This window comes from Manis pentadactyla, chromosome 2 (genome assembly GCF_030020395.1).
Source record: "Manis pentadactyla isolate mManPen7 chromosome 2, mManPen7.hap1, whole genome shotgun sequence".
Classification (NCBI taxonomy): domain Eukaryota; kingdom Metazoa; phylum Chordata; class Mammalia; order Pholidota; family Manidae; genus Manis; species Manis pentadactyla.
In genome coordinates this window covers 152,591,641-152,609,999 of record NC_080020.1, presented here as the reverse complement: position 1 = coordinate 152,609,999, position 18,359 = coordinate 152,591,641, and the positions used below count along the sequence as shown (strand labels likewise).

General features: G+C 36.5%; 1 protein-coding gene across 5 annotated transcripts in view; it reads right to left on the bottom strand.

Moving 5' to 3' along the window:
* The window catches only part of REV1 (REV1 DNA directed polymerase), a 112,228-nt gene that overhangs the window by 42,157 nt on the left and 51,712 nt on the right, over positions 1–18,359 (bottom strand). For all 5 annotated transcript variants that reach the window (XM_036880056.2, XM_036880053.2, XM_036880057.2 and 2 more), the window contains 2 exons: positions 9,959–10,111; positions 2,051–2,754 (listed from right to left, as the gene is read on the bottom strand). In XM_036880056.2, coding sequence (XP_036735951.2) covers positions 2,051–2,754; positions 9,959–10,111 — 857 coding nt within the window. The remainder of the gene's footprint in view (positions 1–2,050; positions 2,755–9,958; positions 10,112–18,359) is intronic.

The window sequence follows — 18,359 nt, the reverse complement described above, 5'->3', positions numbered from 1 at the left end:
ACACACACACACACACACATAATGACATTTTTCTTCTTAAGCCATTAAATACTATTAAAATTAGCTCTGCAGCATATATACCACATTTTGGAGGTTTAAGGTGAGTGTTCCCTCCTAAGGACTCTAATCACCCTAAGCTGCAGATTAATTCCTTAGGGCTATTTTAACTCAAATCCAGCTACAACCAGAGCTCTCCTCTATGGAAGTCTCATCCTAAGCCTTTTTCCCTGATCCTCCAAGACACCCAAGTCTGGGTAATAAAAATGCTGAGCCTGTAAAAAGTTCTGTTCTTGTAAAGGAGTTTTCCTATTTAAGAATACTAGTACATTGACCCTTGAACAACATGGGTTTTAACTGTGCAGATCCTTATACATGGATTTTTCTTCAGTAAATATATTGTAAAAGTTCTTGAAAATTTGTGATAATCTGCAAATCATTTTCTCTTCTTTAGCTTACTTTACTGCAAGAATACAGTCTAAAATACATATAAAAAATGTGTTCGTCAACAGTAGGCTATGGGCAGTCAAAGTTACATACAGATTTTCAACTGTGCGGGGGAGCCAACTCTGTTAGGGGCTCAACACCCCTAACTCCCATGTTGTTCAAGGGTCAACTCTACTAAGGGTTGGTTTTCACAACAGGCTTCCAAAAACCGACATTTACTCCGCAAAAGGTTCATACTACTCTACTCACCGACCTGGGATGGTGAGAACATTTACCTAGTTCTCACTACATCCAAGGCACTAGTCTTTGCTCACACCATCTTCCTTCAGCTCACAGCCCCATGAAGTGAGCATCATGAACTGTCTGCCACTTAGCTGCTGAGAGGAAACTGAGGTCTGAGAGTAGAACTAACTTGCCCATGGTCCTGCACCCTAAGAGTGGCAGAGCCAAGATTTGGACTCAGACCATGTCACTTAACTCCAAAGCCATGTACTTCCTTGCTACCCTATTCTCCATATTACCTCAAGAAATTATTTGTAAGTCTGTACAGTTATAATTCTGCTGTATAAAAGTATTCTATACATGTAACGTAAACAACCTAAAATAACAGCTTTAAACCATCAAGTAGTTCAGAAAGCATACACAAAATACCTACTGAATGCTTTCATACAATATAAAAATTTATCATTTTATTCCCATTTGTGGAACTAATTTATAATAGTTCTTTAAAAGCTTTCAAAATTATATGACCTTTAGGTTACAAGGCCAAGGTATGATGTAAGGATAATCTAATACCTATAACATTATTCTGAAATATTTCATAAATAACAAAAAGCATTTAGAAATACATCAAGCACAGCAAAATATTACAGAAAAACCCACATAGAGGGACTATCATTTTCTAGAACAGAACCATGAGTTTCCCTCTGTACCTCAGTTTCCACAGCTATAAATTAAAGGGCAATATTAGATAATCTCTGAGATCATGCTCCCTTAAAAAAGAAAATTATATATAACCTATAAAAAGCAACTAAAACCTCAACCAAATACTAATCTATGATAGGCACAGAAATACAGCCTGTTGTTGATTTTGTTTGTTTTTGATGCTAAGTATCAAAAAACAAAATACAATTTCATTTTTATATTTTTATGTAAAAATACTTTACCACCATAATTACAACAGCTATTTTATCAAAGTTATTTCATTATTTTGAAAATCATTATGATGCAAGCTTGTAGGAATTGAGTTACTTTTACGAAACCAATTCATTCTTACAGGAGCTTAAGCACTGAATACAATGTTATATTTTACACAGTTCAAAACTTCACCAACTGGTAAGATCTACATGATGGATGATCAGAATACCACAGTTGTTACTGTTTAAAATTACCTGAAGAACTTCTTAGCCACATTTAAACCTAGTTTTGTAAAAAATACTCTAATAATTACGGAAGTTTTCTATGTTATATTTCTGTAACTTACATAACTTGATATTCCTGAAGACTTTTACAAGAGGTTAGCATAGATCAGAAAAGCAATGAGAGTTTAAGAACAAAATGATCAAGCATGTTTGTTTTTTAAATAACAATTTTAGTAAGTATCTACCTGTGTCAGTTACAACAAGTGAGGACCTGCCTGCTTTCATTTTTTTTAACTTTTCTCTTCCTGGAAAGATACCACTACTTTGTCTTTGTAGGGTATTGACAAACTCTGTCAATTCACACTTCCACGTTGATATGTGATGCAGTCTTGAACGGGAAAAGAAGTCTGAGATAAAATTGCAGTCTGAGGGTCTGGAGGGCATTGAAGGTGCTGCCTTGCTAAGAGTAGGTCCTGAAGAAGTGCTTTTTGTGCTTGAAGGCCCCTGAACAGTGGAGTGGTGAGCACCATTTATTCTAGTGTGACTGTGCAAAAATGATAAGGGGAAGGAATTAGTTCTGTGTGGACTCCGCAAAGCGTCTGTGCTTCTAGGGCTCTGCTGCGGCTGCTGCATTAGGCAGTCTCTGAAGTCCGTGCTGTTCTCAGCCTTCTCCTCTTGGACAGAGTCTGGAGAAAGCCTGCTGGCAACACTGTTGCCCATGGGCACCAAGCAATCCTGGGTCTTTAAGGCACCATTAGAGCTATGAGTGTGTCCATTAAAAATGGCAGAGCCGTCTCTGTGATGGGGAATTCCATTTTGTTTCCTTCCTGGAAAGAGCTGTTCAAGCTCCACAAAACTAAAACCATTATTTGCATCTTCTTCATTCCAACTATTTGTTCCATTGACTCTGACTTCATTTTCTGCCTCAATCTTCTTAATTATGTGATTTCTAAAGCAGGGAAAAAAAGGATTTAAGTTGATAATGTCTGTGACTTTAGGACTAAAATAATTTTTCATTTAAACTTTGTCTTAGTGAAACTTCAATATCCCTCTGACCAAAACTGAAAAAGTAAGCCATAAATTTTATATTTTGTCTTCCAATAAAAGTCAGTTCTTTCCTAAATCAGGGTAGTATGGTAACTGGGAAAATTCTAGAACATTAACAGCCTTTTAGTTTCTTTTTTAAAACTTCAGACACTCCCAATGAAGAAATACAACAGAAATCACCTTCACGTTGAAGAAAACTCAGAAAAACTATTTCCAATTACTTTTCCCACTAAAAATTAACTGGAATCTGTGAGCTCTAACTACCCAGTTTGTAACACAGTGCCTGGCAATTACTATGTAGTTACTAAATGAGGAGTTAATATGAATAATTCCCATAAAAATGGGTAAGAAACCTTACTTGAATTCTTATTCCTAGCTTTAATTTTAGTTTTATGCAAGGCACTATTCAACACATTTAATCCAACACTGCTACAATCCTGAGGTCAGTTAGTTTCACTAAGGGAACACTGACAGAATATATTCATTAAACCGTCAATGGGACCAACTGTTGTACATAAGTAGATAAAAAGAACCAGGTCAATTTGTATGCATAATTCAGTAAAATTTATACCTGGAAAAATGAGGATGCTTGCCCTATTATCAAGGGAAATGGCATTTCTTTTCTAAGAAAAGCATATTTAGATGTCAGGGTAGCCCAATGCAAACTGGACCAAGTTTTCTGATGACAGGTTTATAAATGCAGGACCTATGACAAATGTTATGCTAAATTCACATCCTGGCTCCTTTAGACATTTACTTGGTAATGCTCTGTTAATAAAGACAAAATCTATTTCCATTCACAAGAATCATCTAAGTAATAAAAACCAGAATTAGAGAGCAGTAATTCATTATACTTAAAAACATCCATAGCATTAATTCAATTATAGTTCAAGCTTCAGATGAGGGTGCCACACATAGTACCAAGGCATTGGTGAGATGACCAGTGTCACCAGATTTAATCTAAAATCCCTCATCCCAATGCCAGCAATGGTATCTTATTAGTAGTAACAATCTAAATATATAGTAAAGGTACACTTGAGTCAGATGCAAAACATTTCTGGGTTCGCTCTGGCTGTCATTCTCATGGGATGACAGCCTACTCTGAGTAGGTCCAATCCTCAGATGATCACACCAGTGAAAAGGAAAAAGAAGACAAACCGGAAATAATTAAAAGTAAAGAAAGAAAACCTAATTTGTTACATGTAAGAGAAAACCTGGCCCTAGAGATAAAGACAAGAGAGCAAAAAGTCACAAAAGATTTTCCAAGAAATATATAAAATTTATTGAAGATAACCAAAATATAAAGATCATAGGAAGCAACAAAAGTCAGAAAAGTCTTACATCTAGTTTTCTGTGTTACAAATATTAAGATTTTTACATGTATACTAGCAACATATGTAACAAATGCATATATTGTCAAGGCAACACATTGCTAATATACATTCTTTCTATACTATATATTTTTAGAATACAAAACAGGTATTTACAAAGTAGCTATCCTGGAAATACACACTGGTAGATATACATTTATTACACAAAATAGTAAATGTAGTAAGTAAAATCTACTAGGTAAATTCATCTTAAAATTGACTCACAGAAGAATTTCAAAAAACACATACTTTCTACTTTTATTAGTGTGGATAAAAAAATATGAAGTTATGTGTTTGGAAAGGTTTTCTGATATTACTTGTACCCCTTGGCTGTACTAAAAAAATTTAAAGTTTTAGGTAAAAAGGATTAAACAAGATGGCGGAATGGTGTGAGGCAGAAACATCCTCCCAAAACCACACATAACATGAAAATACACCAAATACAACTAATCCTGAAAGAGCAACAGGAAAGAAGACTACAACAAACTACCTATATCTGGGGATAAGAGAAGACCTCACGGAAAAGGGTAAAGTATCAGAGCTATGATCCGGCGGGACCCGAGCCCTCCCCCCACCCCAGCTCACAGGTGGGAGGAAGAGAAATGGAGCAGGGAGGGAGCAGAAGCCCAGGACTGCTAAACACCACCCCAGGAGATCTAATCCAGGAGCACGAACCCACATGGCATGGTGCTCTGGAGATTAGAAGGGTTGGAAAGCAAAGACAGGCAGAATACTCAGAGAGACAGAGATAGCAGCCGCTTTTGGAAACAGGTACCCACAACCAGCTGCTCTGGGACAAAAGAAAGGCAGGCACTTTGAAAGAATTCCCAAAAGTAAGAGGGGGAGCTAAAGGGGCAAAGACTGCACAAAGCTTGCTGCTCAAGAGAAAGGACAGGTGAACAAAATCGTCCCAGTACACTGAATCCAGCAGGTTGGGAATTTTCAGAACTTCACGCAACTCACCCCCTGGCTGGCAACACAGTGCTGAGGCCCACTACTGCGATAGGCAGCCTGCCGCTCCTTCCTCTCAGCCAGCATCGATCCACAAACCTGCTGCCCCAGCCATCATGATAGGCCAGCCAGAGGAAGGCCCCACCTACACCAGCTACAAAGGCATAACGTAGAGGATCTTTCCTGCCTGCTTGGTGCAATGGCCTTGGCAGTAGAGGCACGCACTGAAGCCAGGAAGCGAGAAAGAGCTCTTTCCTCCCAGCAGGCACCAGTGCCTCTCACCTGCGACCCCATCATTGCTCCATGTGCTGGGCACCTCCAGAGAGTAGAGTTTCTGCGCACTGAGGGTGTCACCTACACCAAGTTATTATTGCAAGAAAATCATTAGAAATATGAAATGGCAGAAGATTCTTGTACAAACCAAATTCCCTCAAACACCAGAATGAGGGCTAAGTGAGACTGAAATCACCAATCCTCTTGATAAAGACTTCAAAATAAAAATCAGAAACATGATCATGGAGCTACAGAAAGACAGTCAAGACCTCAGGAAGGAATTCAAGAAACAGATAGAAACTTTGAAAAATACAGTATCTGAAATGAAACATACAATGAAGGGGTTTAAAAGCAGATTAGATGAGGGACGAGGTAGAGGAGACAGGAAATGAAACATAAATTAGAAAACAGGAATACAAAGCAGCAAAGGCACAGAGAGAAAAAAGCATCTCTAAGAATGAAAGAATAATAAGGGAACTGTGCGACCAATCCAAACAGAACAACATTTGCATTACAGGGGTACCAGAAGAAGAAGAGAGAAAAAGGGATAGAAAGTATCTTTGAGGAAGTAATTGCTGAAACTTCCCCAATGTGGGGAAGGAAATAGTCTCTCAGGCCATGGAAGTCCACAGACCTCCCAACACAAGAAACCCAAGTATGACAAAACAAAGATATAATAATTAAAATGGCAAAGATCAAGGACAAAGACAGAATATTAAAAGCAGCCAGAGAGAGAAAAAAGGTCACCTACAAAGGAAAACCCATCAGGCTATCATCAGATTTCTCAGCAGAAATCTTACAGGCCAGAAGGGAGTGGCATGATATATTCAATGCAATGAAACAGAAGGGACTCAAACCAAGAATACTCTACCCAGGAAGATTATCATTTTAAATTTGAAGCAGGAATTAAACAATTTCCAGATAAGCAAAAGTTGAGGGAATTCACCTCCCACAAACCATCTCTTCAGTGTATTCTGGAGGGACTGCTCTAGATGGAAGTGCTCCTAAGGCTAAATAGCAGTCACCAGAGAAAATAAAACCACAGGAAAGGAAGTAAACCAATTAATTACTAAGCAAATGCAAAATTAAATCAACTACCCACAAAGTCAGTCAAGGGATACACAAAAAGTACAGCATATGACACCTAATGTATAAAGAGCGGAGGAGAAAGAAAAAGAAGGGAGGAAAAAACAAATCTTTAGATTGTGTTTGAAAGAGTGTACTAAACAAGTTAAGTTAGATGGTTAGATAGAAAAGAAGCTGCCCTTGAACCTCTGGTAATCATAAATCGAAAGTCTGGAATGGCAGTGAGTACATATCTATCGATAATTGTCCTAAATGTAAACAGACTGAATACACCAATCAAAAGACACAGAGTCACTGAATGGATAAAAAACAAGACCCATCTATATGCTGCCTACAAGAGACTCACTTCAAACCCAAAGATATACACAGACTAAAAGTGCAGGGATGGAAAAAGATATTTCATACAACTAATAAGGAGAAAAAAACAAGGGCTGCAGTACTTGTATCAGACAAAACAGACTTCAAAACAAAGAAAGTAATGCGGACAAAGGACATTACATAATGATAAAGGGGTCAGTCTAACAAGAGGATATAACCATTATAAATATCTATGCATCCAAACATAAGAACACCTAAATGTGTGAAACAAATACTAACAGAACTAAAGGGGGAAACACAATTCAATGGATTCACTTTAGGAGACTTCAACACACCACTCACTCTGAAGGACACCACTCACTCTGAACTAGACAGAAAATAAGTAAGGAGACAAAGGCACTGAACAACACATTGGAACAGATGTACCTAAAAGACATCTACAGAACACTCCACCCAAAAGCAGCAGGATACACATTCTTTTCAAGCGTACATGGAACAATTACAAGCATAGATCACATACTAGGCCACAAAAAGAGCCTCAGTAAATTCAGAAGGATTGAAATTGTAACAACCAGCTTCTCATACCACAAAAAAACTAGAAATTGTGCAAAGAAAACAAAAAAGCCCACAAACACATGGAGGCTTAACAACATGTTCCTAAATAATCAATGGGTCAATGATCAAATAAAAACAGAGATGAAGCAATATATGAAGACAACTGAGAAGGGATTTCTTCCTGAGAAAGAAGATTAAAGCTGGGGGATTATGCTCCCTGACTTCAAGCTCTATTACAAAACCACAGTAATCAAAACAATTTGGTACTGGCAAAAGAACAGACCCATAGGTCAATGGAAGAGAACAGAGAGCCCATATATAAACCCAAACATATACGGCCATTTAATACACGATAAGGGAGTCATGGATATACAATGGGGAAATGACAGCCTATTAACAAGTGGTTGGCAAAACTGGATTGTTGTCTAACTCCATACACAAAAGTAGACTTGAAATGGATCAGACCTGAATGTAAGACATGAAACCATAAAACTCTTAGAAGAAAACATAGACAAAAATCTCTTGAATATAAACATAAGCACTTTTTTCCTGAACACATCTCCTCAGGCAAGGGAAACAAAAGCAAAAATGAACAAACTACATCAAACTAAAAAGCTTCTGTACAGCAAAGGACACCATCAGTAGAACAAGAAGGTATCCTACAGTATGGGAGAATATATTTGTAGATGACATATTCGACAAGGGGTTAACATCCAAAATATAAAAAGAACTCACATGCCTCAACACCCAAAAAGCAAATAACTCGATTAAAAAATGGGTTGAGGATAAGAACAGACACTTCTCCAAAGAAGAAATACAGATGGCCAACAGGCACATGAAAAGATGCTACACATCATTAACTATCAGGGAAATGCAAATTAAAACCACAATGAGATATCAACACACACCAGTTAGGATGGCCAACATAGAAAAGACTAGGAACAACAAATGCTGGCAAGGATGCAGAGAAAGGGGAACCCTCCTACACTGCTGGTGGGAATGTGAATTAGTTCAATCACTGTGGAAAGCAAAATGGAGGTTCCTCAAAAAACTAGAAATAGAAGTACCATTTGACCCGGGAATTCCACTCGTAAACGAATTTGCCCAAAAACAAGATCCCTGATTCAAAAAGACATATGTACCCCTATGCTTATCACAGCACTATTTACAATAGCCAACATATGGAAACAACCTAAGTGTCCATCAGTAGATGAATAAAGAAGAGGTGGTATATATACACAATGGAACATTATTCACCCAGTAGAAGAAACCAAATCCTACCATTTGCAACAACATGGATGGAGCTCTAGGGTATTATGCTCAGTCAAATAAGCCAGGTGGAGGAAGACAAGTGCCACATGATTTCACTCATCTGTGGAATGTAACAACGAAACAAAACTGAAGGAACAAAATAGCAGCAGACTCACAAATTCTAAGGGTGGACTAGCGGTTCCCAAAAGGAAAGGGGTGAGGGTGGGAGAAGTCGACTAAGGACATTATGATTAGCACACATAATGTAGGGGGATCTCGGAGGAGGCAGTATAACATGGAGAAGACAAGTATTGACTCTATAGCATCTTACTATGCTGATGGACAGTGACTGCAATGTGGTGGGGTGGGGGACTTGATAATATCGGTCAATGTTAATAACCATAATGTTGTTCATGTGAAACCTTCATAAAATTGTATATCAATGATACCTTAATTTAAAAATTTTTTTAGGTAAAGTAAAAAACATTTGAATATGCTTGTAAGTGAATACAAGTTAAAGTACGAATGACAACAACAAAAACTACAGAAGGTAGTGATATCAGATCTTCCCAGGTTAATTAGACTCCTGGTCTTTTGGAAAAAATATATCCAACTCCCAAAGCAAGCAATTTAATAAATAAGGAGAAGGCTAATGATAATGAGCTACCTGATATACAAGTTAAGACAACACACCATTAATTGTGAAACCAATTTATCCAGGATTGTTGCAATTAAAGCTTAAATCAATATGTAATTTTTAAAATCAGCCACAAGAAATCAAGTTGAGTCACCTCTAACTCTGTTAACGCTGAGAGTCATCAACTAAATTTTCATTGATACAAAGTATTTATAACTTATTCAGAATTGTTATGGAATTTTTCCAAAATAGCCTAAAAATGTCAACCTTTTTATTGTCTTTCTATATATAGGTATACACAACAAAAGTATATCTGGAGTAGTTAGTTCAGTTTTTGAGAAAGCAACATTCTATAGCAAATTACTTGGGTGGAACTAATTTTAGAAAAATCCATGGGGAATTTTATTGCTGAGAATTTAAGATCCATTAATTAAACATGGGATTCTAAAAGGACTGGAAAAGCTTGCTTATGAAACATTCATGATAAAAATAATTTTTTAGGTAAGACATCCACACAGATATTTCAACATGTTTAATACATATGAATGGCCAGGTTTTAGATTCGTTTCTAACTTCAACACAGCAGATGCTGTAAAAACTATAAAAACTACAAAAACCTCTGCTAAAAACTAGCTTTGTACTATTCCCAATCCAGACAAACTTACACCCTGTTGTTGAGCTGTTTGGCTATATTGCTTGGACCAGGCATGGGATCCTCAGGTTTGCATACAGGATTAAAATTGAGACCTTTCTGCACACTGGACTGCTTGTTGTACAGCTGATATGGAATATAGGAAAGGAGACGTCCAGCTTTGATGCTGAAACAAAAACAGAAACACCAGTTTTAAGAGTTCAATACTTGGGGGCACAAAGCTTCATGAAAAACCAATGTTCTTATAATGATGGGAGTATTTCCCCAATGAGAAGCCATCTGTTTTCCTACTTCATTCTTTCTTCCTGTTTTAGTGGCCCTAATACAATATAATTGTACTTAAGCTCTTAAGAATAGGACATCTTGCCCATGAAAAGACGGTTATCTGAAATTAAAAATTAACAGCCAACACTCTTACATGAGGAAAAATAACAGAGTAGGATGAGAAAAACTGCAAGCACAGAGTTATACTAGTCAGTGTTTTAATCATCATGATGTTAGCATTTAGAACTCTCCCCAATACACAGTTCACATAAACTCATCAAGACTCTCTCAAATCCCACCTCACATATTAAGTTTTTTTAAATTAAATACAGTGGATGAGGATTCCCAATTTCCACAATTCATGTCAGGTCTATGGATGTGAAAAACTGTAAAATGAAAAATAGGACAACATTAAAACCTCAACTTTAATAGTAACAAATAATTTACACAATTTTTATGTGTGTAAGACTGACAGAGACAGGCTACCTGAGGGTATGAATTCCAAGAGGGCAGAAACCATCTGAACTCCTCTTCCAGAAGTTCACTACATGTCAAACATCACCCGCAAAACCCAGGGGGGAACACCAGCACTTTACTAGGTGGTTCTGGCACACTGACACTCTCAAGCATTTATTTCCTTCTGTACTTCAGAACTAAAACAAATAGACTAAGCTGTCTTAAGCTGACTTTTGCTTTCTAATTTATATATGGTTATTTTATCTTTAAAAATACTGTTTTCAATTCAAATTTAAAAATAGCCAACCAATATGCTAATATCCACATTTTGGCTTTAAACCTAAAATACACACTAAGTCAATCATCCTTTAACTATTTAGGATTTATAAATAATTAATAAAATGATAAATTTAATAAAATTAGTAAATACAGACTAAAAATACTTTTCTTATTGTCTCATAAACCCAAGAGTTTTGACAGTTTTATTTTCTCAAAGGGCACTCCACAAAACTTAAAAAAATAACCATGTGAGAAATGACTGGCTGGCTTACAAAATGATTTAAAATACTGTCAACAATTGTGAATACAGGAAAACATACTGATGATATATCCTAAAAATGTAACTATATAATAAAAAAGGGCAGACTACGTCCTTTATGTAATTATGTCACTATGTATTTAGTAACTCTGCCCAGAGTATCTTAAACTATATCCAAATGCTAAAACCACTGAAGTATGATGAGAAAGGAACACACTAGTGACATTTAACCTTACATAAACAGAGTTAGCATCAGATCGAAAATTTTATCAACATTAACATTCAACAGAAAACATTATTCACCTATCAGAATCAAAATCCCAACTTACTCTTTATCACACTAACTTTTCTTCCTTTCCCAATTGGTCTCAACTGCCTGTGGACTGTGTTCTTCCTAGAGTGCTACCATCTTAGCTGCTCCTCCACCCACAAGCAGAGGCACTTAATACCTAAAGGAGAAGCCTAACCTTAGCCTTCTACCCCTTTCATCTTATGTAACAATAACTATGGGATAAGCAGAGATTGAAATTATGCCCAGTGTGCCCGCTGCACATCTGAAACTAAGACCAGTGCAATGAACAAAGGAAATGCCCTATGATCATGCTCACTGCCCAACAGAATTCCAGGGTGGGCAGGCTTTAGGGTCAACAATGATCACACACAAGGGTAGCAGATCTTGTTACAACTCCTAACAAGAGCCACGTCATCCAGCAGAATTTTTATGCTAATATAAATAACTAAGTCCATGGGGAATGATATGAGAGACCCAATTTAAAATACTGCAGGTCTCAAAATCAAATATCCTCAGTGATACCAACTAAAGGGAATTAAAGCCCAATGCACCACAGTAATGTTAGACAAGGAATTCTTTTAATTTGAAGCCCAAACCATTATATATCACTTGTACATTCCTAATTGTCCCTGGTTATCCATTTACCTATTTATATATGGACAGAAACATTACCTGAACTGTATTTTTAAAAAGATCTTCTTTCAAAAATTCTCTCAGGGATTAATTTTCATTTCTAATTTTATAGCTTATGCTAAGGGCAAAGGGACTATATCTACATTTTTCTACTATTCTTCTTACAAAAAAAAGAGCCAAGTAACAAAATCCATATTTCAAAACCAAAAGAAGTTTCTCTTTACCAGAAGATAGTTTATTTAAATATCGTGAGCTTTTCCATATACACTGAAAACATATTCTGATACATATCTAGAAGAGTTTGCATTCTATACAATGGGTCAAACACATATTCACTGCAAATTAAATATTCATCTCTTTTGGGGAGTCTTAATTCTTGCTTTGTCCTATAGCCCCAATAGTTTTCTCTTAAATAAAACTTCATAAAATTTTGTATCTAACAAGTCTCTAAATCATTTCCTATTTCTATCAGCAGACAATGTATTTATAGTGACAGCTATAACCAGACTCTGGGAAATTTTACAAAAATTAAGATGCAACTAAATCACTCCATTAATTTCTATTTCAAACTTTTTATTACAGCTTGTAGCAACACCACTGTCTTTGTTTTATGGTTCTAGTCAATGTCCTGATCATACTTACAAAAACAACATCTAACACTTGCATACATATCTGCCCATCCATTGAGGCACCTATTTTCTTCCTTATTTAAAAGTTGACTTAAGGCAAGAAAGGATATAATTATGTGCTAAGAAAGAAATGAGCTGTTTTTTGCCTTTTATTCAATTATTAAGCAAAAATCACCCTGATGCATTCAAAACTAAAATTCCATTTGTCTTACCTCCATTATCTAAACTTTCTAACCACCCATCAAGACACTAGGAGCCCAGAAAAGGAAATTAACAAGCATAGAAATATGCACAGGACTCCTTGCTTTTCCTGTACAGGATCCAGATTGTTATTCACTAGATACCACAAGTTTAAGCTATTCATTCTTTAGCTCCTGAAGACCAAGAAATATATTTTCTAATAAAATACTGCATATAAATCACTGGGAGGTAGTCTGAAATGTGTGTGTGGGTTAGTTAGCCAATAGTTTTAGAAGAACTCTGTAATGCTGTGAGAGAAAAACATAAATAACATCAAGACTAATTTTTAAAAAAGCCAAATCTACATCAGAAACTATGAGATCTTCAGAGCATCATGAGTGTCTGACAAACAAGTAACATACTCTCTGGGAGCTGAGAGAAAGGACAGACTCTGACTGGGAATCAGGTGCTCCCAGGAGAAGACCCCATTGAGCTGGGAGAAATAGGAATGGTAAATCACCACCACCTCTCAACCTGCAGCAGACCCAGGTGATCACTTAAAAAGGGGAGGCAGGTTCCCATGCCACAAAGGCTTGACAAAATGAAAACAACAAAACAAAATCTGGCTGTAATAACTCAAGACAAGATTTTAAACTACTCTCTGCCTCTCCTCAGACTTAGTGAGGATTCTCATCAACTATTCTACACTGTAAATCTCAAAGTAATCCAAAGTCTACAATGGCCAATGGCAATAAGTACATACTTATCGACAATCACCCTAAATGTAAATAGTCTGAATGCAGCAATTGAAAGACACAGAGTCACTGAATGGATAAAAAAACAAGACCTGTCTAATATGCTGCCAACAAGAGACTCACTTCAAACCCAAAGACATACACAGACTGAAAGTAATGGAATGGAAAAAGATATTTCATGCAACTAATAGGGAGAAAAAAGCAGGAGTTGCAGTACTTGTATCAGACAAAATAGACTTCAAAACAAAGAAAGTAATGAGACAAAGGACATGACATAATGATAAAGGGGTCAGTCCAACAAAAGGATATAACTGTTATAAATATCTATGCACCCAACACAGGATCACCTACATATGTGAAACAAATACTAACAGAATTAAAGGGGGAAATAGAATGTAATGCATTAATTCTAGAAGACTTCAACACACCACTCACTCCAAATGACAGATCAACCAGACAGAAAATAACTAAGGAGGCAGAGGCACTAAACAATGTATTAGAACAAATGGACCTAATGGACATCTAAAGAACACTCCATCCAAAAGTAACAGGATACACATTTTTCTCAAGTGCACATGGAACATTTTCAAGAATAGATCATATACTAGGCCACAAAAAGAGCCTCTGTAAATTCAAAAAGATTGAAATTATACCAACCAGCTACTCAGACCACAAAGGTATGAAACTAGAAATAAATTACACAAAGAAAACAAAAAAGCCCACAAACACATGCAGGATTAATAACATGCTCCTAAATAATCAATGCATCAATGACCAAATAAAAAGAGATCAAGCAATATATGGAGACAAATGACAGCAATGATTAAACACTGCAAAAGTGGGATGCAGCGAAGGCCATACTAAGAGGGAAGTATATTGCAATACAGGCCTACCTCAGGAAAGAAGAACAATCCCATATGAACACTCTAAACTCACAATTAACAAAACTAGAAAAAGAAGAACAAATGAGGCCCAACGTCAGCAGAAGAAGGGACATAATAAAGATTAGAGTAGAAATAAATAAAATTAAGAAGAATATAACAATAGAAAGAATCAATGAAAGCAGGAGCTGGTCCTTTAAGAAAAGTAACAAAATAGATAAACCCCTAGCCAGACTTATCAAGAAAAAAAGAGTCTACACACAGAAACAGAATCAGAAATGATAAAGGAAAAATCATTACGGACACCAAAGAAATAAAAAAAAATTATGAGAGAACACTATGAAAAATTATATGCTAACAAACTGGATAACCTAGAAGAAATGGACAACTTGCTAGGAAAATACAACCTTCCAAGGCCAATACAGGAAGAAACAGAAAATCTGAACAGACCAATTACCAGCAACAACATTGAATTGGTAATTTAAAAACTACCTAAGAACAAAACCGCTGGAACAGATGGTTTCACTACTGAATTTTATCAAACATTTATTGAAGACCTAATACCCATCCTCCTTAAAGTTTTCCAAAAATTGGAAGAGATAGGAATACTCCCAAACTCATTATATGAGGCCAGCATCACTCTAATAACAAAACCAGGCAAAGACAGAACAAAAGAAGAAAATTACAGACCAATATCCCTGATGAACATAGATGCAAAAATACTCAACAAAATAGTAGCAAACCAAATTTAAAAATCCATCAAAAAGATCATCCATCATGATCAAGTAGGATTTATTCCAGTGATGCAAGGATGGTACAACATTCGAAAATCCATCAACATCATCCACCACAGCAACAAGAAGGACAAAAACCACATGATCATCTCCATAGATGCCAAAACAGCATTCAACAAAATTCAACATCCATCTATGATAAAAACTCTCAACAAAATGGGTATAGAGGGCAAGTACCTCAACATAATATAGGCCATATATGACAAACCCACAGCCAACATCATACTTAACAGCAAGAAGCTGAAAGCTTTTCCTTTAAGATCGGGAACAAGACAAGGATGTCCATTCTCCTCACTTTTATTCAACATAGGTCTCGAGATCCTAGCCACGGCAATCAGAGAACACAAAGAAATAAAAGGCATCCAGATTGGCAAGGAAGAAACTAAGCTGTCCCTGTTTGCAGATGATATGATGTTGTACCTAAAAAACCCTAAAGAATCCACTCCAAAACTACTAGATCTAATATCTGAATTCAGCCAAATTGCAGGATACAAAATAAATACACAGAAATCTGTTGCATTCCTATACACTAATTATGAACTATCAGAAAGAGAAATCAGGAAAATAATTCCATTCACAACTGCATCAAAAAGAATAAAATACCTAGGAATAAACCTAACCAAGGAAGTGAAAACACCTATACCCTGAAAACTACAAGACACTCATGAGAGAAATTAAAGAAGATACCAATAAATGGAAACACATCCCATGCTCATGGATAGGAAGAATTAATATTGTCAAAATAGCCATCCTGCCTAAAGCAATCTACAGATTCAATGCAGTCCCTATCAAAACACCAACAGCATTCTTCAATGGACTAGAGCAAATAGTTCTAAAATTCATATGGAACCACAAAACACCCCAAATAGCCAAAGCAATCCAGAGAAGGAAGAATAAAGCCAGGGGAATTATGCTCCCCAATTTCAAGCTCTACTACAAAGCCACAGTAATCAAGACAATTTGGTACTGGCACAAGAACAGACCCATAGACCAATGGAACAGAATATAGAGCCCAGATATAAACCCAAGCATATGTGGTCAATTAATATATGATAAAGGAGCTATGGCTATACAATGAGGAAATGACAGCCTCTTCAACAGCTGGTGTTGGCAAAACTGGACAGTTACATGCAAGAGAATGAAACTGGATTACTGTCTAACCCCATGCACAAAAGTAAACTAAAAATGCATCAAAGACCTGAATGTAAGTCATGAAACCATAAAACTCTTAGAAGAAAACATAGGCAAAAATCTCTTAAATATAAACATGAGCAACCTTTTCCTGAACGCATCTTCTTGGGCAAGGGAAACAAAAGTAAAAATGAGCAAATGGGACTACATCATGCTAAAAAGCTTCTGTACAGCAAAGGACCCCATTAGCAGAACAAAAAGGCATCCTACAGTATGGGAGAATATATTTGTAAATGACATATCTGACAAGGGGTTAACATCCAAAATATATAAAGAACTCACACACCTCAACACCCAAAAAGCAAATAAACCTATTAGAAAATTCACTGAGGATATGAACAGACACTTCTCCAAAGAAGAAATTCAGATGGCCTACAGGCACATGAAAAGATGCTCCACATCACTAATTATCAGGGAAATGCAAATTAAAACCAGAATGATGTATCACCTCACACCACTTAGGATGGCCCACAAAGAAAAGACTAGGAACAACAAATGCTGGCGAGGATGCAGAGAAAGGGGACCCCTCCTACACTGCTGGTAGGAATGTAAACTAGTTCAACCATTGTGGAAAGCAATATAGTGGTTCCTCAAAAAATTAAAAATAGGAATACCATTTCACCAAGGAATTCCACTCCTAGGAATTTACTCAAAGAATATAATTTCTCAGATTCAAAAAGACATATGCCCTCCTATGTTTATTACAGCACTATTTACAATAGCCAAGGTATAGAAGCAACCTAAGAGTCCATCAGTAGATGAATGGATAAAAAAGAGGTGGTACATATACACAATGAAATACTATTTAGCCATAAGAAACAAATCCTACCATTTGCAACAACATGGATGGAGATGGAGGGTATTATGCTCAGTGAAATAAGTTAGGCAGAGAAAGACAAATACCAAATGATTTCACTTATTTGTGGAGTGAGATAACAAAGTAAAACTGAAGGAACAAAATAGCAGCAGACTCACAGAGTCCGAGAAGGGACTAGTAGTTACCAAAGGGGAGAGGTAGGGGAGGGCGGATGGGGAGGAAGGTAGAAGGGGATTGTGGGGTATCATGATTGGTGCACATAGTGTGTGTGGGGTCACGGGGAAGGCAGTGTGGCTCAGAGAAGACAAAAAGGGACTCTGTGGCATCTTACTACATTGCTGGACAGTGACTGTAATGAGGTATGGGGGGGACTCAATAATAAGAGTGAATGTAATAACCACATTGTTTTTTCCATGTGAAACCTTCATAAGGAGTATATATCAATGATACCTTAAAAAAATTTTTTTAATCTAGCTATATAAAAGCTAAAAAAAAAAATCTCAGTGTAAGACTGTCTGAAGAAAAGGGTCATGACAAAAATCTGAACATCACTAACATCCAAGTGTAAGATTTACAAGGCAAGGGTTTCTGTAAAATAATCGCATGCTTTAAACTAATGCACAGAAGCTTCTCATTAAGAGGCTCCCCTGCCTCTTTAGAAGTCGTGGTCTGTTATCATGCAACAGTTAACTCAGGTTTAATGGCACATACACAGACACTGGATAATTCTCATCAAAGCAGAATAACTACCCCAGAGACTCAAGTGGTGGCTGCTTTTTAAACTCCTCAAACTAAAAACAGAAAAACTATTTATAGAAAAGAATTTCATGTATAATCCATTAAATAGCTAATTTACTGCTCAAAATTTTAAATAGAATAAAACTCATTAACACAGTAGAAGAGAAGAAGAGATGAACAAGATTGGGATTACAGCATGAAAGAGAACAGTACTGTGATTCAACTAAAAGGATTCTATGCTATGAC